The sequence below is a fragment of the Protopterus annectens genome, chromosome 2.part0 (genome assembly GCF_019279795.1).
Source record: "Protopterus annectens isolate FY-2018-M chromosome 2.part0, PAN1.0, whole genome shotgun sequence".
NCBI classification, from domain to species: domain Eukaryota; kingdom Metazoa; phylum Chordata; order Ceratodontiformes; family Protopteridae; genus Protopterus; species Protopterus annectens.
In genome coordinates, this window is record NC_056728.1 from 1,333,259,722 (window position 1) to 1,333,283,471 (window position 23,750).

At 37.3% G+C, this 23,750-nt stretch overlaps 1 protein-coding gene across 1 annotated transcript in view; it reads left to right on the top strand.

The window, feature by feature from the left end:
• Window positions 1–23,750, top strand: part of TOPAZ1 (testis and ovary specific TOPAZ 1) — a 1,272,938-nt gene that overhangs the window by 870,850 nt on the left and 378,338 nt on the right. Inside the window, exon 13 of the mRNA XM_044060400.1 lies at window positions 21,459–21,559. Coding sequence (XP_043916335.1) covers window positions 21,459–21,559 — 101 coding nt within the window. The remainder of the gene's footprint in view (window positions 1–21,458; window positions 21,560–23,750) is intronic.

Here is a 23,750-nt window from a genome sequence, read left to right on the forward strand (position 1 = left end):
TGCCTTGAGCACTGGATCCCCATTACCCAGTAGCCCTTGCTCAGCTGCCATTTACCATTCACATTATGTATCTGGTAACCCCAGGATTTCCTTTTCTAGGGTTAAGGACACGTCTTACTTTCGCTCATCATTTTGTTAAGGGGCTGCTGAAAATTCTCATGCACTTTTGAGTCATGCAAAGTTAATGAAATTTCCCTTCCTGTAGTTTCTTTCATATGATTATTTCTTTGTGGAGACCATGAGATTTATCATATCTACCCTGGGGTGGCTTGCTGCTCCTCTGCCCCCACCTCCAAATATTTTAATCACTATTAACTCAAGAAAACGGATCCTTGTGTAATAACCCTCCATTGTCATCTGTGCAGTCTAGGAAACAGCTCTCTGGAAGCCAAATGCCCTCTGTAAACCCCAAACGAGTGGAGTAATATCTTGACTATGCCTCAAATGACAGAGTCCTGTAGGATCCCTTTATCCAGTATCCCAAAGACCACATGCTTTTCCACTTTATCACTTTCTGAAGGATAAAAATTTTGGACAGGGTAAGGAAGAGGGCTTGTTCCTCTTTCACTTTGGGACTGAGGTCTTTTAACTCTCTGCGTCACCTCTCTCAATCCCATTCCTTCCTTGTATGTTATGCTCTTTAATGTCTTGCAGATCTTCCTGAATCTGGTATTTAGGAACATGTGAAAAAGACCCTTATGTGGCTTTTATAGCTAGCTTCCATGTAGCTTACCGTAACTTTGTGTTGATGCTCTGGCTAGGGCAGCAGTCTGAAAAATGTGCCTTCACAAAATAGTGGGACCTAGGCTGCTCTTCTATAAGAATGAGCTTAGGCAGGCAGTTCTAGATGCCCTTTTCCAGAGTATGTTGTTTTTGGGCAGACATATCCATGGGCAGTATTTTCCAGGTCTTCACAGAAAACCTCTTAGATACCTCACAAGTTTTGTCCTCCTCTTCTAAGCCAACTAGATTTCCTGGAAAAAGAAGAATACCCACAGAATAAAGAAGACCTGTAGGACTAAGGTAGTGCTATCTTCCTATCTCAATGTACAAAGCCTTCTTGAAGCATGACTCATGGTATTCACAATCCTGTCTGGTTTGTAGGGCCACCCTTGGAAAGCAATTTCTCCTAGTTTGCACCAGCTTTGTGTCATCACCACAGGTTCTAGGATATTTTGTGGTAGTGACATTGTAGAGGTTTTAGAGTCTCCCTCAGAAGATATACCATTCAGACTTTAGGTGGCATATAGAGCTCCTGAAGCAAGCACAGATTTAGTTCTGCTAAGTGGACTATAGAAATTGTTCATTCTTCTGAGAAAGTCCAAGGGTTCTTTTTCATAATTTTTCCAGTGTCATCTTGGATCTCATCATATTGTAGACGATGGCTTTTCAATCGGTCATGCCTGTGCAGCAGCAGGACACCCAGATCATGTTGCTGGATACGATAGATGCATTTTGACACATCATCTGCGGTCCACACAATAGTTTATTTTCTTTTACTTTGCTTTGGGTGGGCTTCATCCTCAGTGCACGATGTTGCCAGGTGGTCCCTGCTCTGCACACAGTGTTTACTGATATGCATGTCATAGTGTCAGAGGTCTTAGCAGGAAAATAACATTGTGTTTTGTTACCTGGATGACTATCCTCTTGTGGCCTTGTCAACAAACCTCATACTAACATACTTGGTAAGGTGTTGTTTTGGTTGCAGGTTATGGGTGACTTTGTGAATTTGGAAAAGTTGTGTATGGTCCCATTTCAAAGAATTGCTTTAATCAGGGGACACAAGAAAGGTCACTAGTGTCAGATGTTTCTGTCATTGAAGGCGGTCAAGGAGCAGATATTCCTGGCAGTCTAGATGAGATTGCAGTGCACGTTGCAGACTTGTACCCTCTTGCTCCTTTTGTGCATTTTATCAAATAAGACTTTCACAATTCACTTTTGTTTTTTTCATTTTGCTTTGTTTGGCCAGACTCATTCTTTACCCAATGAAGGTGCCCTATGACCTATTTGTTCTCCATAGCAAGAGACAGGTGAATCATGAGTGAGAGTTGGTGTCCATGTGATAGGGATTATATTTTTTCATGTATACGATGTAGTCGTCTTGCACATGTCTGTAGCACCTAAAGGGAAGAGCTTGTGATGTGTTGTCCTCTCCTACATATATATATATATATATATATATATATATATATATATATATATATATATATATATATATATGGTACAATCAAAGCCCTTCCTCCCTTGCAGACGGCACCCCTCACTGGTCTACATTAGTGACTTTGACTAATGGAGAGTGTGCCAAGGAATGCAATTCCAGGCCTCCCCTCGAGGCAAGGTGGGCAGTCTCCATCTCATCATTCCTTTCCTCTGCCATGTCAACTCCAAAAGTCACCAAAGCTACTAATCAAACTTCGGTAATCTGTGTCATACTCGCAGCTTTATCCCTTTAAACCAATGCAACTGGCAGTTTTCACAGTTCTTTTCACACTGATGAGGATGAGGATATTCCAGCAGACTTTGAGGAATCAATGGATAAAAAGCCATCACAGACTCATGGACTTTTGTTAGTGTCAGACATCTGTCATCATCCTGTGGCATGGTGGACAGTTCCTACTAATCTTATTTTGGGCCTTCTTGGCTTTCTTTTCCTGTACCAGAATGTGTAGCAGATTTTGATGATGGTTGCTTCAATAGTTGGCTGAAGAGCTCATTTGGACTTCTCCATTGTCAATGAAAGTGACACACAAGGAACTGGGGTTATACATAAACCAGCTGGAACTTTGGTTAGTGCCCCTTGACTTGAAGTTGTAGAATGGAAGTTGAGAACAGAGCTACTCTTACTAGTCTGACAGCAGTTTTGTGGTCCATGAACAGTCAAGGTGGTACATTCTACAACTCCAACTGTGCAGAATGGTGATACATTTGTGGTAATGGGTCATAGACTTGGGCAGTCCTACAGCCATTTACATTCTAGGGGAGTTGCATGTTTTGGTTTATTCCTTCATTCACATTTCCAGAGCTGTCCTTGAATTAAAGATACGGTCATCCAATTCATCAGCATCTTTAAAAGTGGGGCATCCTGGAAGTCTGTCTGTTTTCCACACTGCAGAATGCATTATTTCTCTTTCTCTTTTTGGTTCACTAATGGTCTGGGGAGAGTACTTTGGGTCCTTCCTTGGAGAAGGGATTACACACACAACTGCTCCAACTGTGGGTAATACATCTTGCCCTTCAAGCTCTGGAAATGGAGTTAAGACCAGAGTCTCTTCTTAAATCGGATAGAATGTGTTGCGGTACATGAAAAAACACAAAATAACACATTTGTACACCTCTATAGAATGGCAGTATGGGTATGATATTGGGACATTGACTAGATCATTGCCCTCATGCTATTTGCATCCAAAATGAGAAGAATATGCTGGCAGATGTTCTGCTCTGCATTCCAGACTCCAGGCCATTCCTGAACCTGTGTTTAAGAGAAGATTGGTGAAAGTTTTTCCTGGTAGGGTCCATGTCAGATAGTAATCTGTTTGCCATAAACAAGAATGTAGACTTTCCCTAGTTTAACTGAGATCAGTAGGTTAAAGGGGAGTTAACAGTTAGCACCTTCTCTCTTCGGTGGTGGGGAAGATTCTTGTACACCGTTCTGCATTTCCTTTGTCTCCCACCTGCTAGTAAAATTCAGACATTAAAGATCAGAACTTATGCTTGTCACCACTTGGTGACTAAACCAGATTTGTGGCTGCTAAAGGCCTTTTCCAAGCATAAGCTGAAGGAGTCCCATTCAGAAGGGGCAGCTGCTAACCCCACATTTGGACTTGGCTACTCCACTTGATCACCTAATGTCTCTTGGGAGTGCTTGAGACTGGCAACAAGCCTTCCATTCATCACACACACACACACACACACACACACACACACACACACACACACACACACACACACACACACACAGGAAGGTGGAAGATGTTCTTTAAGCCAGATGAATATCTGACTCAGATTTGGTGAGTTTATGAATGATCCTGCCCTGTCTGAAACATCTGTTTTGGTTTTAGTTATTCCACTGCCATGGTCCAGGTTTCCATCATTCTGACTAATTGTTATGTTGTGATCACAGAACTTTGACACACTACAGGCTAATTAAGGATGCTGTTTATATTCTGCTGCTTTTGCAGAACCATTCTCCTCCCTTGGATTTGAATTTCACAGCTGATAGTCTTGTCTATTCCCCAGATGGACCATTAACTGTTTTGTAAGTTTGATGGTTTCCTCTTGGAAGGTGCTGCTGTTAGTGGCTGTAACTTTCACCTACAGGTTCTGAGTGTTGCAAGCTTTATTTATAGGGAACATTACTACCTCTTTCATAACATCTGGGCATTCTTCAGGACTGTCTGGCTTGCATTTCCTTCCAAAAGTCAGTTTGGAACTGTCTGCAAACTTTTTTTTCCTGTGACATTATTTCCTCCCTCCCACATAGGCAGGCTAATGTAAGACATTTTCCAGATGCAGACCTGGCCATTGGCAGAACTTACCACAGAACACATAAAACATATGAGATCTATAATAGTGACGCAAAAAAATGCAAACTATATCAGATGTGTATGTATTCTTTTAGCAAAGGTAGCATTTATGCAGTGAACATACTTAGTAATGTTAATGATTTAATAGTGAACATAAATTGACAATGTATAAAGTCATGCAGAAATAGTTCTTTGAAAGGATAAGGTATTTTAGCAGTTTATAAAGAATTAGCTGTATATACACACACACACACACACACACACACACACACACACACACACACACATACATACATGCAGAGTGGATATAAAAAGTGTACACACCCCTGTTAAAATGCCAGGTTTTTGTGATATAAAAAAATGAGACCACAATAAATCAGTTCAAAACTTTTCCCACCTTTAATGTGACCTATAACTTGTACAATTCAGTTGAAAAACAAACCTGTTAGGGGAAAAAAAATAAAAAACGTACAATATGTTGGTTGCATAAGTGTGCACACCCTTAAACTAATACTTTGTTGAAGCACCTTTTGATTTAATTACAGCATTCAGTCTTCTTGGGTAGAAGTCTACCAGCCTGGCACATCTTGACTTGGCAATATTTGCCTACTCTTCCTTGCAAAAGTGCTCCAAATCTGTCAGATTGAGAGAGCATCTCTTATGCACAGCCCTCTTCAGGTTACCCCATAGATTTTCTATTGGATTTAGGTCTGGGCTTTGACTGGGCCATTCCAAATCTTTAATTTTCTTCTGGTGAATCCATTCTTTTGTTGATTTGGATGTATGCTTGGGGTCATTGTCATGGTGAAAGGTGAAATTCCTCTTCATCTTCAGCTTTCTAGCAGACGCCTGAAGGTTTTGGGCCAAACGTTACTGGTATTTGAAACTGTTCATAATTCCCTCCACTTTGACTAAAGCCCCAGTTCCAGCTGAAGAAAAGCAACCCCAAAGTATGATACTGCCACCACCATGCTTCACTGTGGGGATGTGTTCTTTTGGTGATGCAAAGTGTTGTTTTTGAGCCAAACATACCTTTTGGAATTGTGGCCAGAAAGTTTAGGCTTGGTCTCATCAGACCATAGCACATTTTCTCACATGCGTTTGGGAGACGTGCTGTATTGTTTTGCAAATTTTAGCCAGGCTTGGATGCTTTTTTGTGTAAGAAAAGGCTTCTGTCTTGCAACTGTACCCCATCGTCCAGACATATGGAGAATACAGGAGGTTGTTGTCAAATGTAGTATGCAACCAGTACTTGTCAGAAATTCCTGCAACTCCTTCAGTGTTGCTGTAGGTCTCTTGGCAACCTCCCTGACCAGTTTTCATCTTGTCTTTTCATCGATTTTGGAGGGTCATCCATTTCTTTGCAGCATCACTGTTGTCCCATATTTTCTCCAGTTTTTGATGACTGTCTTAACTGTGTTCCATGGTATAACCAATACTGTAGAAATGTTTTTGTACCCTTCTCCTGACTGATACTTTTCAACAATGATATCCCTTTGATGCTTTGTAAGCTCTCTGTGAACCATGGCTTTTTTCTGTAGCAGGCAACTGAGTAAATGTTAGGAAAATCCCAGTAGGACAGCTGAACTTTATTTGGGGTTAATCATAGTCTCTTTAATCGATGGCAGGTGTGTACCCAAGAAGACTGAATGCTGTAATTAAATCTAAAGGTACTTCAAGAAAGTATTAGTTTAAGGGTTTGACCACACCACGAAGTATTAGTTTAAGGGTGTGCACACTTATGCAACTGGTGTATTTGACGTTTTTTTATTTTTTATATTTTTCCCCCAACAGATTTGTTTGTTTTTCAATAGAATTGTACAGGTTATAGGTCATATTAAAGTGGGAAAAATTTTGAAATTATTTATTTTTTATATCGCAAAACATTGGCATTTTAACAGGGGTATGTACAGGGGTATATATATGGGTCTAGGACTATTCACTGAAGGCACATTTCACTGAAAGCTCAATGCACTGAAAACTCAATTCACTGAAATTTATATATGGCCTTTTCCCCACTGTTGTGCGACCCTGGAGTTAGTATATATAGTAAGGGAGGGTGTGGGGGGGCACCGCCTCCCACATATTTTGGATATATATTAAGTTCAGAAAAGAGTAATTTATTGGAATTGCAAGTATCCATGTATATAGTTCAAAATATTTAAAATAGGTGGGGGGCTACACCCCCCCTTACTATATATACTAACTCCAGGGTCGCACAACAGTGGGGAAAAGACCATATATAACTTTCAGTGAATTGTGTTTTCAGTTAATAACAAGTGTCAAATGTGTTTCAGTGAAATGTGCTTTCAATGAATAGTCCTAGACCCATATATATATATATATATATATATATATATATATATATATATATATCTATATATATATATATATATACACACACACGAGAATTGTAGCCAATTTTCATTATTTCTCAATAGATGCTAATAGCTGTGAAGCAGATCCTGCAAAATATGGTTATTTTGTTATGTTAAAGCAGGCAGTACTTGTAAAGGGTTTGCAGTTTTTCTGGCTGTCCTTATAACAGGGACATTGATTACTTTCGTGAGGATGTGGGGGGAGAGGGCCCTTTCATACCTTTGACATCTATTGCCAAGTCAGACTTTACTGAAATGAAAGGGTGCATAAGTACAGGAAGATGAATCTTTTTTTAGCTAGGTAAATAGCCTGTGTGCGTGACTCACTAAATCCTATTCAGTTTGATTGATAAGTGCATCCTGCTCTGCTTCCTTTGGCCATTGCAGTCAAAGCACATTTTCCATTCCAGGGACATGCCTGCATCATACTTTCGTTGGACCTCTGTATTTCAGGAGTATGTCCCATGCAGCTATTTTTCAAATGGCCACATGGTCTTTAACTCTTAACTTCACCAAGCACTGCTGTTCAGTCATGATTCCAGGAGCTAGAGTTTCTTTGACATATTTTTGTTTCAATATTCAGTCATCTAAATTGTAGAAAAAACAAAGCAGCACCGGGTAAAGAGTCTCTTCACATCAGTAAAAAATCAATGTCCAAGAAACAAAAGAGGCTCACCACGACCACTTAAAACTACTGTTCTTTATTCCACTGCAGTAAAAGTAAGCACTTTCACATTGCCAGAATGCTTCTTCAGACTTCAATAACTGCTATACAAAATGAATAACTATATATAGTGTTCAAATACACACCTTAACAATTACGTCTTTAATAATTAAACCAATTAAAAGATTTTCTTTGAAAAAGGAAGAGCCTAAAAAATACCCTCATACATATACATATATCCTGTACCTATATAAAATAAAAATAAAAACACATATATAACTGTGACGAAAGATGTATGCAAAAATATGTATACAAAAATATATATGCACCATTAAATATTCTGTGCTCTTAAAATAATTATAAAAACAACTAATGCTTATATAAACGAGCAGCTAAGAAGGGTTTAAGGGTAACCCTTTCATTTAGACCACGCCCCTTAAAACTTTGTAGTCTTATTATCCATTTATTCTCTCTTTCTTCAGTATAATCCTTAATGTTTCCCAATCTGTTAGACTTCTTTATTAACTCAAGTACAGTGAACTTAAAGGTATGTTGAGTGCCTTTTTGCAATACATGACAAGCTAGGGCATTTGTTTCATTTTCTTTGTTAATAGCAAAAATATGCTCCCTAACTCATTCCCTTAAACTCCTGTTCGTTTTTCCCACATAAAAACATGAGCATAGTTGGCACACAGCAACATACACCACATCACGTGATTTTCAGTCTGCATAGAAATTAAAATCATATATTTGTGTAGTGTCAGGATGTCTAAAATTATTCATACTGGACATAAAACCACAATGATTGCAGTTCCTGCACGGTAACGTTCCTTTTCTATCAGATTTAACCAAATCTCTACTATTATTCTCATAACATAATAGTCTCTTCAAAGATTTAGTATTTTTATATGAGAAACTTGGTCTCTCCCCTACTATCTGTGTTATCCTCTCATCACTCGTTAGAATATTCCAGTTCCGGCATTCAAAGATGGCTGCCATGCTGTAAACACTGCTAAACTGCAGCTCTTCAATTAACCCGAGGAAAATCTCTGATCTGAGTGGGTATCAGGAGGTTTAAACATCAAATTGACGATAAAAAGTTGCATTTATACTTACCTAATCTAAAATCAGTTAAAAAAGTGGGGGGAAAAAAGTATTTATCCATCAGGATTACAAGTGATTACTTTGCTCTGAAGAGAGAAACAAACAAAGGACCGTGTGCTTTCTTTATTCTGCCCTTCTGCTTGGGGAAAGAAAAATCTTGCAACAAGGAAGAACCATGGAAACAACTACTACTAAGACAAAGTTGTCAGAACTACAGTCACCAGTAAAGGATGGAACTGCGAAAAAACAAAGGATTACTAGACAGCAGGAACAACAGAAACTAGATCCAGGACTGATCAGCCACTAAACATGGAGGATATCAAACACGCTTTACTACCTATACAGGAAGCTCTAAAGGACTTGACCTCACAAATACAAACATTTGGAGTTTTATGCAATCAATTGCTTCAGAGAATGGACAAAACTGAGACCAGAATTTCTGAAATAGAGGACAAAATTGACATGCTGGAGAAAAATCAAAGGTATGTGATGTGGATGTACAAGCCATGCAAAATAAACTTATTGATTTAGAAGCAAGGTCTAGAAGAAATAATATTATTATAAGAGGAATCCCTGAAAACATCCAGTATGCAGAGCTAATACCAGCCATAACACAAATATTTGAAATCCTGTTAAATGATGCTGATGAGGTGAAACAGATTGTAATAGAAAGGGCACACAGATCGCTGAGAGAGGTACAAGCTTCTACTATGCCTAGACCTGTATATGTTAAGATATTGAACTTTCAAGATGTTAGCAAAATACTGTTTACTGCAAAAAAAAAATGGTGGCTATGTTATGTGGAAAAATGTTAAAATATTTCTGGCTCAAGATTTACCATTACAAGTAAGGCAGGCTAGACAGTCTTTATCTGCTTACTGTAAATTTCTGATTGATAAACAAATTAAATTCCAGATGAAATACCCCAATATGCTTACATTTATGGTGGATGGCACTAAATATTCTGTTTCCAATAAAAATCAGGCAAAAGAAGTGTTTCTGAAAGTTTTTAAAGTTCTACCTGCATCAGAGGGCTGAAAAGAACTTCCATTGAGACTGGCATGTTCCTGTAGTCAGATCCAGCATGTATTTTACCTCAAGGCTTTTCTAATCCTTTGTTTCTTCACTAAAACTGTTCAGGCCTCTGTAAAAGCAATACAACTGTTTGTTTATGCTAATCTGAGGGTCTGCTGTCTGGTTTCCAGAGTTTTATGACCTCCAAGGTCTATTTCCATTGTGTGGTAAACAGGAAATGCCTGGATTTCAACTGAGAGAGTCGATTTGGATGTAACACTTCCTGTGGTCCTGCTGTGAAAGAGGTCCCCCGTCGTATTTCTGATGGTTTCCTGGCTTGAGAAGACAAAGAGAACTGAAAATAATATGTTAATGTTCTTTTTATAACGAAATAACATTACAGTATGTACTTAAAGCACATAATAACATGTACTTTTACTATTTTTTTCTTCTTTTATAGGTGTGAACCAAAATCGTTTTTTTTACTATATGCAGTGAGTGGCAGGCACTGTGTAGGGTACAGATTTAAAATGTAGGATGCATTTTTTTTTCCCCTCTCTCCTCTCTTCTGTAAAAAGTTTATGTACATAATGATTGCAACAAAACAGATACGTAAGGTAGGATAAAATAAGGACCCAATCTACTAAAACTTTCCTTTACACAGTAATAACCTTAGATGAGATTTGTTTAACTAATAGTTAAACCAAAGCTGTAGTTAAGTAGCAGTGTTTGGTAGGGAATGTGTAGTTTAGACTTTGATGTGGATATGCTAGAATATATAGGTTGTAAGTTTAGGAAATGTTTTAAATGTTATTACCTGAAGTTTTTCAGTGTGTTGGTGTGTTTAACCTTGTTTATATTTTCTCTTATACAAGACCTATATAAATCCTGGTCCAGGGGTAAAGTGGGTAAGCACTGGTTAGGGACGGGATGTAGGAAATGCTTCCAGATTAGATATAGTGTACAGTCAATACATGTCAATTTGATAATTCCCCTCTTATATTGTTATTTGATACCAAGACCTGCGAATGTGGGAGTTGAACTCATGGAATGTTAAAGGGCTCCAGAACTTGAAGAAGAGAAAGCTGTTGCTACACATATTATTACAGGACAAAGCACTGTTTGTATTTCTAGAGGAAACACATTTGATGAATGAACAATGGAATGATATTAGAAAAAAGAACTGGATTAGAGAGCTAGTGACATCAGAAGGTAAGACAAACAGTGCGGAGTGGCTATAATTATCAAAACCCAATACAAAGATAGGATTTTAGACTCCAAAGTGGATCCAAATGGGCGATGGTGTTATGTGATTTTATCGGATAATGCATTTGATAAACCTATCCTACTTTTGAATATATATGCCCCATGTAATGATCAACACAGTTTCATAGCATCATTATATCCAATATTAACACAATATGATGGTTATTATTTTGTTGTGGGTGGGGACTGGAATACCTATCAAAATCCAAAGTTGGATAGGTCTTGTCCACAAAGAGCATTTAATAAGCAGGCCGGGATAGCATTAAATGATTTTAAGGAAGATTTTCAATTATATAACCCCTTTTCTTATTCACAAGATATTAATAATGCAAATAAATACACCTTTTATTCACCATGCCACAAAATGTGAGCTAGAATAGATTACTTTTTGATATCTAAAGCACTAACGAATTTAGAACCAGTGGTGGTTATACATACTCGTCATCTATCAGATCACTCAAAAATTTCGTTAAAATTTTCTAAAGATTTAAAAGACACAAGAAGGCATAGGGGTTATAATTGGTCACTCAACCCAAATCTTTTAAGTAAAAAAGAGATAGCAGACGGAATTATAAAATATTTGAAAGAATTTACAGATAGCTTGAATCTCCAAAAACATACTCCTGACATTGAATGGGCGACAGCTAAAGCTCAAATTAGAGGATTTCTTATACAAAAAGCCTCATATTATAAGAAAATTCATAATAGTGATATTCAAAAACTAGAAATAAGAATAAAACAACTTGATAATGAGCTGATTCAGAATTTTAATGCTCAAACTGAGGAGGAAATGTTGAAGCTTCAAAGGGATTTCTTTTTGCTTCATAATAATAACTTAACACTTCAAGAACATAGGTGTTTAGTGAAATATGCTAATAATGTTCAAATACCATCAAAAGCACTGGCAAGGATTATAAATCAATCAAAAACAACTGGATATATTTCGGAAATACAGTATAACAACACAATATATTCTAAAACTGAGGATATTGTTGATGTTTTTGGGAAAATCTATACTAAGGTGTATGAGGGGCAAACTGATAGGTCTCTACATAACCAGAATAAAAGTTTTCTGCAAAAAATTAACTTTCCAGAATTAGAAGAGAGCCTGCAAAGTGACCTGATTAAACCTATTTCTAAAGAAGAAATAGTATATACAATTCAACATATGAAAGCACATAAGTCGCCAGGGCCTGATGGTATTACAGCTGAATTTTACAAAGAGTTTGCTGATAGTTTGGGAAAAGAATTGTCTCATGTATTTAATTATATAACTAAAAATAAAATTAGTGACCCCCACCTCAATGCATCAAAAACAATTCTCATACATAAAACCAATTCAGATCCCCTTAACCCAGATAATTACAGACCAATAGCACTAATGAATGTGGATATGAAAATTTTAACATCAGTTATAGCATCGAGAGAAGGTTTTGATGTATCTAATTTCTAAGGAACAAGCTGGATTTATGGCAACTAGACAAACTAGCGATAACACACTTACACTGCATAATATGATGACGTATGCTAAACAAAACAACTTTAATATCTATGCTCTTATAATAGATGCCCAGAAAGGATTTGATAGAGTAGACATAAAGTTTTTGTTTGATGTGTTACCCTATTTTAACTTGCCCCAAGAATTCATTCAGATACTACAAATATTATATAGTAATCCATACACTACGTTATACATCAATAGGACTTATTCTAACAGAATACAGATTAAAAATGGTACTCGTCAGGGTTGTCCCATGTCCCCCTTATTGTTTAACCTATATCTAGAACCCCTATTTTTATATATCAAGCAAAATTTATATCATAATGCACCAATAATTTATAGGAATAAAATATTAATGTCAGCATTCGCCGATGATCTTATTATTTATTGTGCAACCCCAATTTCGGACAGTGAAAAGATATTAAAGCTCATAAACGAATTTTCGGTAGTTTCTAATTATAAAATTAACTTGGAAAATTAATATCTTCCCGTTAAGAACCCCAAAACCTTTTTCATTAATGGCCCTGATGGGGAAGTTAACATGTAAAGAAAATATTAAATATTTGGGTATCAACTTCTCTACGGATAATAAGGACTTTTATAACAATAATGGTAAACGAGTATGGGAACACATAATAGCTGATTGTGACAGATGGAAGAATTTAAAACTTAGCAAAAGTATCAATAGTGAAAATGAATATACTACCACGAATGTTATACATATTTAGGTCTGCCCAATTATCAATTTCAAAAACAGTTTTTAAACAAATGCATAAAGATCTAGCTAAATTTATCTGGAACCCAAAAAGAACTAGAATATCTTATGAGAAATTAATGACCCCTAAAACAAGAGGGGGACTTGAGCTACCAAACTTTGAAGCATATTATTTGATTGTAAACGCTAATCAAATTTTAAGAATTGCTAATTATGATGTAACGAATACAAAATGGATACCAACTTGGGTGGTCTTGAATCATAAGCATATTTTGGATAGGAAAATAAATCCTAAAGCATTACTCTTTATGGACAAAATTAGTCTGATAAAATATGGGGTCATGGACCGCATAATAACCTGTGTCTCATCTTTGCAAACTTTATTTCAGTCCGTAGATTTATTGCAATATATGATGGTTCTTCAACCTTTCCACAGGAATCCTAATTTTAAACTAAATAATCAGCTGATCGATCTCAGCAAATTTCCATTAATAGTTAATCTGACTCTATTTGATGTTTTTAATAAACTTGACTTATCGGCTTTACAAATTAGACAGGAAATGAATCTACCTAGAAGTTACATTGTTATAATGAGACAAGTTAAAGAACTTGCCTTGAGCTATTTTAGGAACTTTAAACCTGCAGCCGGATTTGTGGATAAGTGCTCTGAATTGTGGCAAGCTATCCAACAAGACACTAAATTTATAGCAACTGCATACAAATTAATTAAGGATTTGAAATTTCAGGACAAAATTTTGCTTTCAGAGTATTGGGTAAACAAAGTAACAGTAACAGACAATCAGATATTAAAGCAATTGATATAACTAGGAAATCAGTTTCTTTTCAAAAACTGATGTACACGCAATTGATGATTTGGAACAATGCATATTACACACATCTTAGATTACATAAATTTAACCCTAGGAATTCTCCAATTTGTCCATACTGTGCAGATCAAACAGCGGATCTTCTTCATATGTTCTGGAGTTGTAAATGCGTATATAAACTTTGGAACTCTCTTAAAGTACAACTGCAAAAGATGGGTTATCAAAAGTTCTACACTGTCATGGGAATTTATGATTCTACACATTCCTCCAAGAGAGCTTTCCAGATCGCAAACTATTATTTGTATGAATATTTTTTTGCTGATGAAACTCTATATAGCCACAAATTGGCTAGAACCACATAAGACATCGTGGAATAATTTTAAGCTTGTGGCTGTAAAACATATACTAGCACATAAATTATTTCTGAAACAAACTAACAAAAATATTAATAACCCGAAAATATGGGAAAAGGTCTTCAATATTATATTAGCATGATACTGATTTTAGGAATATATTAAATATAGGAAGCATTTCATGTAGATATTGTATAAATGGTTTGTAGTAGTTATAGTGTATTAGGTGTGTGATGTTTATTGTATTTTTGTAATGTTTTTGGAAAATATATTTCAATAAAAATTTATTATGGAAAAAAAAAGAATATTCCAGTTCCTATTAATTACCTCCTTAATCTTAGAATTCTGATTGGAATAATGGCTAGTAAGTCTCTTGTACGCATGTCCATTCTTATTATTATTTACAGTCTGCAAGCTTCTATCAGCATTCATATAATTATAAAAATATGGTCTACCTTTGTTTTTCTTGGTGCACTCATTAACTTGAAATATTTTTTGTATTTCATGTGAGTTATAACCTCTAGATGTCAAATATAAAATACTAAATCTTTGAAGAGACTATTATGTTATGAGAATAATAGTAGAGATTTGGTTAAATCTGATAGAAAAGGAACGTTACCGTGCAGGAACTGCAATCATTGTGGTTTTATGTCTAGTATGAATAATTTTAGACATCCTGATACTACCCAAGTATATGATTTTAATTTCTATGCAGACTGTAAGTCACGTGATGTGGTCTATGTTGCTGTGTGCCAAACCTGCTCATGTTTTTATGTGGGAAAAACCAACAGGAGTTTAAGGGAATGAGTTAGGGAGCATATTTATGCTATTAACAAAGAAAATGAAACAAATGCCCTAGCTTGTCATGTATTGCAAAAAGGCACTCAACATACCTTTAAGCTCACTGTACTTGAGTTAATAAAGAAGTCTAACAGATTGGGAAACATTAAGGATTATACTGAAGGAAAGAGAGAATAAATGGATAATAAGACTACAAAGTTTTAAGGGGCATGGTCTAAATGAAAGGGTTACCCTTAAACCCTTCTTAGCTGCTCGTTTATATAAGCATTAGTTGTTTTTATAATTATTTTAAGAGCATAGAATATTTAATGGTGCATATATATTTTTGTTTACATATTTTTGCATACATCTTTCGTCACAGTTATATATGTGTTTTTATTTTATATAGGTACAGGATATATGTATATGTATGAGGGTATTTTTTAGGCTCTTCCTTTTTCAAAGAAAATCTTTTAATTGGTTTAATTATTAAAGACTTAATTGTTAAGGTGCGTCTATTTGAACACTATATATAGTTATTCATTTTGTATAGCAGTTATTGAAGTCTGAAGAAGCGTTCTGGCAACGTGAAAGCGCTTACTTTTACTGCAGTGGAATAAAGAACAGTAGTTTTAAGTGGTCGTGGCGAGCCTCTTTTGTTTCTTGGATATTCAGTCATCTAAACCATTGCATTTAACTTGATCTGGCTCCTACCTTTCTGGAGGTTGTTGGATGTTGGTTTGGATTCTTTGCAGCTGTCGGCCATCACAGAGGTCCCTCTTGAATTGTGATGTAACAGACTAGCTCCATGGTGCAGAGAGATGGAGCCCTGATTGCAGTCCAAGCAACCAGGGTTCGTCTAGCAACCCTAACACTGGGGGAGCCAGGAATTGAGGGGAAGTTTAAGGGGTGTGATTTCCCTGGTGGAGATGGGGGAGACCACTTTCTGGGCTTTGAAGAAGTAGATCTGCATAAAGAGAAATGGCCCTTATGGAAGTGAGGAAGGTGTACTTTGTGTCATGCCATTGTACTTTCCCCTACTCTGCTTATACCAAGGTTGTGTGTGTGGGGAGGGGATGTTAGGGCTACGTAAAGAAATAAAATAACCCTGATAGTCCCTCTTGGCAGACTCTTTCCTCTGTGATGAGGAGGAAATGAGCCAACTGGCTTGGAAGAGGGATTGGTGATCAACAGGCATTGTGTCAAAATTGGTCCAAAAAAAGTGTAATGTAACAGAGGTACATTATATAGTTCATTTTTCTGAAAGTCTTGCATATGATCTGGCAGTTCAGTGAAAGGCAGAAGTTTGTCTTTTTCCATATCTTTTCAAGTAGTTGGATTCCTCTCCCACCCCTGGGGTAGGATGTTTGGTTGCATTCTCATGATATAGTCATTAAAGGTGGGCTGGCTGTAAAAACAAGCATTTTTATACACACACAATGTTATATATATATATATCCACACACACGTATATGTAAAATGTTTTCAGTTCTTTTTACCATCCAACCCTAAATAATGACCCTGCTTAGCTTTGTAGTGTCATGGATTGAGTTAGAAGTGTATCTTTCAACATGTTGTAATATTTGCTTTTTCTTGCTTGCTAATTGCAAGTACCATTTACAGTTGTTCTTCATGAATAATTACACTACCTGTGAAAATTAAGAACCGTAGTATTTCAGTGGAGAAAACAAATGTGAAGAAAATGTTCATTATCCTGGCTTTGGAATCCATTATTTCTGTATACCAGTGGCATTTCTGAGGGTTAAAATAAAGGAAAAAGAAAATCTCATTTTGATTGCTTCTTTCTGGCCAAGATTCAGTCGTCTGACTCCTGTGTCATTAATAGATCCTTTAACATTTGCTTTCCCGTCAAGAAGAAAGGTTTAAGTGAAACCTCAGGGTCTACAGCTTGGATGTTATCAGGTTAATTTCCAGTTCCAGTTTATTCTCTAATGAGATCATACAGATTCTGAGAAGAGCGTTAAATTACCAGATACTAGAAGAGTTTACATTTCCATATGAATCATGCTTTGGTGTCAGAATAAACTCATTACTATAGATAGCGTTTCAGTTCAGTATTAAAAGACTTGCCCCTGTTTAATATATAGGCTTGGCTTACTAACCTGTTAAAGTACACCTTTCAGCAATTTATATCTGATTGCTTTTACAGCCTCCTTTAGCTTCAAGCATAGTAATAAAACTGCTTCTAAGGGTTTTCTACATGTAAGACTTCCTGAACTTTTATAACTGACTTCACCTTCCCTTGATGCAGTGAATTCTGTGAACTTGAGAGTTCTGTCATGGAGGATAAGATGCAATATCATCATCTCAAGGGATTTCTGAACTACAGGTCTTGGTGTGTTAAGAGCCTTACACAGCATTTCATAAGGAAAGGACACCCATTCAAACAAATTCCTCCTTTATGCCTTAAGTATTATTTGAATTTACCTTCAACCAGTTTATTCAGCTCCCTATTTTCTTTCCCAAGTAAGAAAACAAAATAAAGGATAAATGACACTCTACTGTATGGGTGTACAAAGAGCTGTGCAATATGTATAAATAAATAAATGACAGTAATCAATTAGACATACAGGGAAACAAATATTGTCATCCAGTAACCAGTCAGGCTCTTTCCAAGTGGTCTTGGTGGTTAGCTAATTGCTTTGTTTTCTTTAATGATAAAGTTAATAAAGCATCTGACAATGTTAGTTTCCACATTGCTAAATTTGCAGGTACAACTGCAGCCTGCCTTAGAATTGTATCTGTTCAGAGTATAATGTGATGCTGCTACACAGACCTGTTTTCACTTTTGTCAGAACATTATAAACCGGATGTCCACTATAGAAACAGAGCTAAATTTGTTTAAGCAGTTCTGCAGGGGGGTACTGAAGACCAACCACCTAATCTGGAGCCTTAAGTTGCAGTATTTTGTATTCTTCCAATTCAAGTACATGACCTTGCAGAAGTAATTCATATATACATAGTATAGATTTGCGATAACTAACTGTACCAGTAGATGTATGAACATCATTGCTGCAGGATAGGCTTCCTCCTTCTGGTCATGTGGTGCAGTCTGTTAGCCCTGTATAACATGTACTTTGGTTACTGTTTTTCTACTGTTGAAGATGTATTTTGCTGTTCTGTGTAGTTACATTAATGCAGATATTTTGCCATGAGGTTTTGAAAGTCATTTGGCTGATGTGTGACTAACACAGAGTTGTTTTCTTACATATATGCAGACCTGTTAGTTTACACGTACATGTATTGCTGCTGCTCTTAGTTTGTCTCAGTAGGATTTGTTGTCACAGTTACACTTTGTGCCTTGCCCTGACCACCAGAAGAGGAGCAGTGAATGGGTGTCCATGCAGGAGACTGTGACCATACATCCTAGGAGATGTCTGACTGCTGAAATGATCTTGCCAACCACTGATATTTTCCCGATCTAAACTTCTATATCATGTATGTGATTACCTACAGTGTTGATTCAGTTGTTTGTTCATCTGCTGAGCATGTACAGATATAATAATGTCAGGACTTTTAGCAGTAGGTGGAAGAATGAGATGTACACGCCATGTTTTTTTTTTTTTTTTGCAAATCAAGTTCGGACTGACTGGCATCTTGTCCCATACTGACAGATCCCTCTAGAATGACATTAATTAGTTAACCAGTAGTTGAAGTCAATTATTATTTCTGTGTGTCTATGCATCATTTTTGAAGAAGGAAGGATTATACTCTGGACTGATTTCTTGCCTACATTTATCACATGCTTTAGAGAATTTTGATATGCCCCTCATGGATTTGTATCCAGGGTCATTCACTTCTGTATGAGCTTACCACCATGTTATAGTAATGCTTGCCTGTTCTAAGGGTCTGTAGTGCTTGTGACTTCAGAAATCCTGGCCCCTAAAAGACAATGCACCATAACCCTTTTTTTGCCCAGCCTTGTTAGTGGATAATCTGTGCACATACCTATAGAGTTGCCTATCACTATGACATAACATACAGGTTTGCAGTGGAAGACTTGACATGAGTTGACTCTTGGTAACTCTCTGTTGTGGGTGTACATGAATAAACTGAAGTATTGGATTGCTGCTGAGACCTAGTCTTCCCAGATTTGGGAGACTTTAGTAAAAAAAATTTTTACAACCTCAGCTAGGACATTTTAATGCAACTCTCCTTTGATTGTGGTGGACAGATGTACTGCTCAGTCTAGTTTGTTTGTTGGTTGGTTTTATTTATTTAATGAGGGGGATACCTCCAAATGAAATACTTGCATATCTCACAGATACTCTCATGCTGAGTAAGTTTATCTGTGAGAATAAGGCAGTTTCTATGGATACCAAATGCTAAGAGGCTAGCAATAGAAGGGAAACAAGCAGATTGGCTTTTTTGCAGTGATTCGTGGGATTTAGTTGAAAAGTGCACAGGGTAAATGTTATATGATTATATGAGCTAGATTGTAGAGAGGGTATTATTAAATGGCTATCTTGTGGAGGGATACAATGACTGCGACTGAATGGTTATACATAAGTTAATGAGATGAGACTCAAATTTACAGAGCAGTCAAGGCTAGCACCACTCCACCCAAACTATGGGCACTTATTCATTACGATGGTAGCTGCAGAAGTATCGACAATGTAGGATAGCTATGGCCAGCCTGCAGGGGAGACCAAAACAGTAATCTCAGAGCACATTGTATGTACGGTCAGCTGTGGGGCCTTATATGTGCTACAAGTAACATACAATTTTACTGAATCTTTGAGTAGTTAGTGCATGAGTACAGATGTAGGTCAAGACTCTCACATTGGTACATGTTACAACTTTGCTGTGCTTAATGCAGCACCACTCAAACACACCAATTTGTAAAACAGTGAAAGCAGCTGAAAAAGTTAAACATGCACAGTGGCCCACCGCAAACAGCATTTTTTTCAAGCCACAATGGAACTGCGGTCCGCTAATGATTAGCAGTAGATTTTTTACAGGTGCTGAGGTGCCAGCCCGACGCCCAACCTTCAACGAAGGCACGCCCATTCTATGCATGTCTTTCGAGTGCCACTCGACCGTGGGGAGGACATGCAGACTACTCACAGAAGGCGCTCCAGCCGAGAATCAAACGGGAGAACCTCCTGCTGTGAGGCAACAATGCTACCGCTGCACCACCACGGCTTACATTGCTAATAACTTTAAACTCTATAATTAATTAACAAAGAATGTTGCTGCATAAAGTGCCATAGATTTTATATAGCAAAAAGTGAAAACTAAGAAGCACTTGTTAACTTCCTTACATAGAGCCGTGAGTGTGACACCGATGACCAGGGATCAACCTTACTGTTACCAGGAGTTGACCTGCTATGGGAAATCAATAAAGGGGCTGATTTCTGTTGGGGTTGGAGGAGAGAGCACATGCATAAGAACACATGCTCCATTTGATCTCCTCAGTGGAGGCCAGAGAGGCAACAGATGAATTTGTTTGGGGGGGGGGGGGTTGCAAGCTTACATCACTCACAGAAGCATGTGGCAATCCACTTCAGTGCTCATTGCACACCTGTCCCTGAAGGTGCAACTTGCATGGAGAAAAGCTAGGTTTAAAGCTGAAAAAAAATCAGCTTCACCACAGACAGCAGCACTGCTTCTACTGCTTGACTCTTACTCTGAGGGGATTGAGTTTGATGTAGGGCTGTGGTCCCGGGGGAATGAATGAGCTATTAGAGCGATTGGAAAGGAAGTGTGTCAGTCAAGTATGGAGGTGAAGGATCTGAGGTCTCTGCCAAAGAGGTGATTACCATTGTGGTAAAGGAATATCGTATACATAAAACGTGAGACTTAAAGGCATTTATATTAAGATTGGAATTCTACAAAAAGAATAACTTTGAACAGATTTTGCCACATTAGGAGTTCATTCTCTAGCTTCTGAAGAATTTTTTTTTTTAATTTTAAGTGGCTTACTGGTGAGCTGAGGTTAAATGAGTTTAAAAAGGGAATTCACTTTTTTAACTTCAGTGAAATGTTAAGAATTTGAAGAGATTGTCTATCCTAAATACTGTTTATTATGGGTTTTGGTCAGAGATGTTTGTCTTGGAAACTGTACAAGCCAAATGGATATTTGTCACTTAGTGTTCATCTTGTCTCTGGTAGACTATATAAAAAAGCCCATGTGCTGTCTCAGTGACTCTTATCAGTGATTACCATGGCTAGTTTTAAATGTAGTGTGTTTTGCTGTGATTATATAAGGTAAGTTCATTAATGATCTAAGACCAGTTGTCATAATATAATAGCAATGATTTTGAAAGAAATTAATTTTGATATTCTGTCTTTTTTTTTTTCATTCTTCAGTGTGGAAGGACACTTGTATCAATGGTGTCGATAAAAAAATAATAGGCAAAATAGGAGTTTCTCTCATGTGCACGTATTATAAAAACAAGGAGTGGATCAAGGTATTTCATAAATTTTCTTTTTTAAGTAATCTGTGTTACTGAGTATTTGATGACTGTCTTGAATAATGTCAATTGAAACTATCCTAGATTGTAATAATAATAATTTCTGTATTTCTGGTAATAATACTGTATAGTACTTCTGTGCACTGCTTTTCTACTAACCTCATGTTAGTCCATGTGATTAACAAATTACAAGGTCCTTGTATACTAAATATGTGCTGTGTGCACAAACCTTTGTATGCCACAGCTTCTTTGCTTTAGTATCTCAGGATTATCCACCTGTCATTTTTCTACTGAACCTCAAACAAAAAGGGATTGATCTGAACCTTTCTTCTGGGAAGAGGTAGCTAGCATCATCTACTCACTCCCATTTCTTTTTCTTATGGGCTGACTGCTGTATTGCAGAGACCGACAGTCCCAGGGTTAGTTAGGGTATACTCAGGGCTTTATCTCTGTATGCTATGAAGCTGGCTTTCAGGCCATTTCTCTTAAACCTGCTACTCTGTCCCTTCTACCATGGGTAGATGTGCAATGATCCAACATATTATACAATTACACACTCACTTTGAGATGCTCTGCTCCCCTTTTCTTTATGTTTATCCCACAGTCGGGTATTGTAGCCTCCACTGGTGAGTGGGCGTGGGATTGCATCTCTCTCCGTCACCCCTATGAGGAAAGCAATCCAACCAAAGAAGCATATTTCTTCCTTCTCTTGTGTAGCACCTAGGCTGTGGCTTTGATCAAATGGATCTGCACATTAGACATTAAAGGACTTTCAGTACGTAGATATTTGGTTGTTCTCCGTTATTTCTTATCAACACCCCTTGGATTTCCTATAAGCTAAGATATAAGACAACTCTTCGTATACAACAGATTCTCCATGCTTTGTTCCTTTGGATCCAGATCAGTTATTAGCAGAAGAGTTCCCACTGCTCATTTTATTATCCATTATAATTTTCCCTTAGAGGTCTGAAATGGGGTGTGGTGAATCTTTTTTTTTTTTTTTGGGGGGGGGTGAATCTTAGCAAATTTAGGATAATATGATACACCCTTGGACGATAATCAAATGGAAACAGCCATGTGTGACTGTAACCCGCAGCCTATTCTAGATAACTTACTTTCACTTTATGCATTACCAATTCTCACTTTCACATTGTCTAATTGTCAATAGCTATAACCTGCTAGTTAAGTCATTTCTGAGAAAGTACTGCTTGCTAACTTTCTGCTAACTGTTTTAACACCCTGAAGTTTGTAGTATTGCTTTGTCTACTGTGTTTTTGAGACTTGTAGCCCATTTGTGGCTGAAAAGTGTGTTTTCAGATCAGCCCACCTACCCAGTTTAACCCTCTGTTTCATTTGTTACGTAGACGATGACATTTACTGGCGAGAAAATTTGATTGTTATTAACTTTCCTTCTTTTATCTCATTGCCTTGTTATCTAGAATGTCCATGTTTTATGCACAGGATAATGGCTTTGAGTTTGTTTTGTTCAGACGAGAGAACTGATCAAATTTGACCATTTGCAGGCTCAACCTGGCTTGCGTACTTAGTAAGAAAATTAAACTACCATTACAAGCAGAATTAAATGAAATAGTATAGTGGCATAACATAGATGTAAAAAAAAAATGTGTCTTTATGTACATATTTATAAGATGGTTTAAAAAGAAGTAGAATCAGGAATATACAGTGCATAATACAGGTGCTTTAGGTTCATAAGATGATACTAAGGTATTCGACCTGAGGCCCTTATAAGCCTAGCCAAGAATTTCACCCATGTTCCCTCAAAGTCAGCACCTGTTTCCCCTGTCCACCAGGGACACAGGTGGGATCCCAGGGGTGTATTTTTGGTTCCTGTCCAGTGGTTCAGGTTCCTCTTTAAGAAGGCTAGAGAGGTTTTCTGCTTGACATGGTGAGGGAGTCTGTTCCACAGATGGGGGAGTCTTTGGGACTCTTGAAGTAAATGTGGTCCAGCCAAAAGAACAGACATACTGCATACCAGTATGGAGGAAAATTTTAGCAGTGAAGAGAGTAGAAATTGTAGACCGCTTAGTGCTGCAGCTGAAGCGCTAATAACAAGAGAAGTGGTTATTGGATATATAGTTGGGAATGGATAGGACGGATGGGGAACCCAGTGGGTATGAGTTTATATGTTGGAGAGGTTAGGGAATTAAGCAGCTAATGTTTTCTGGGA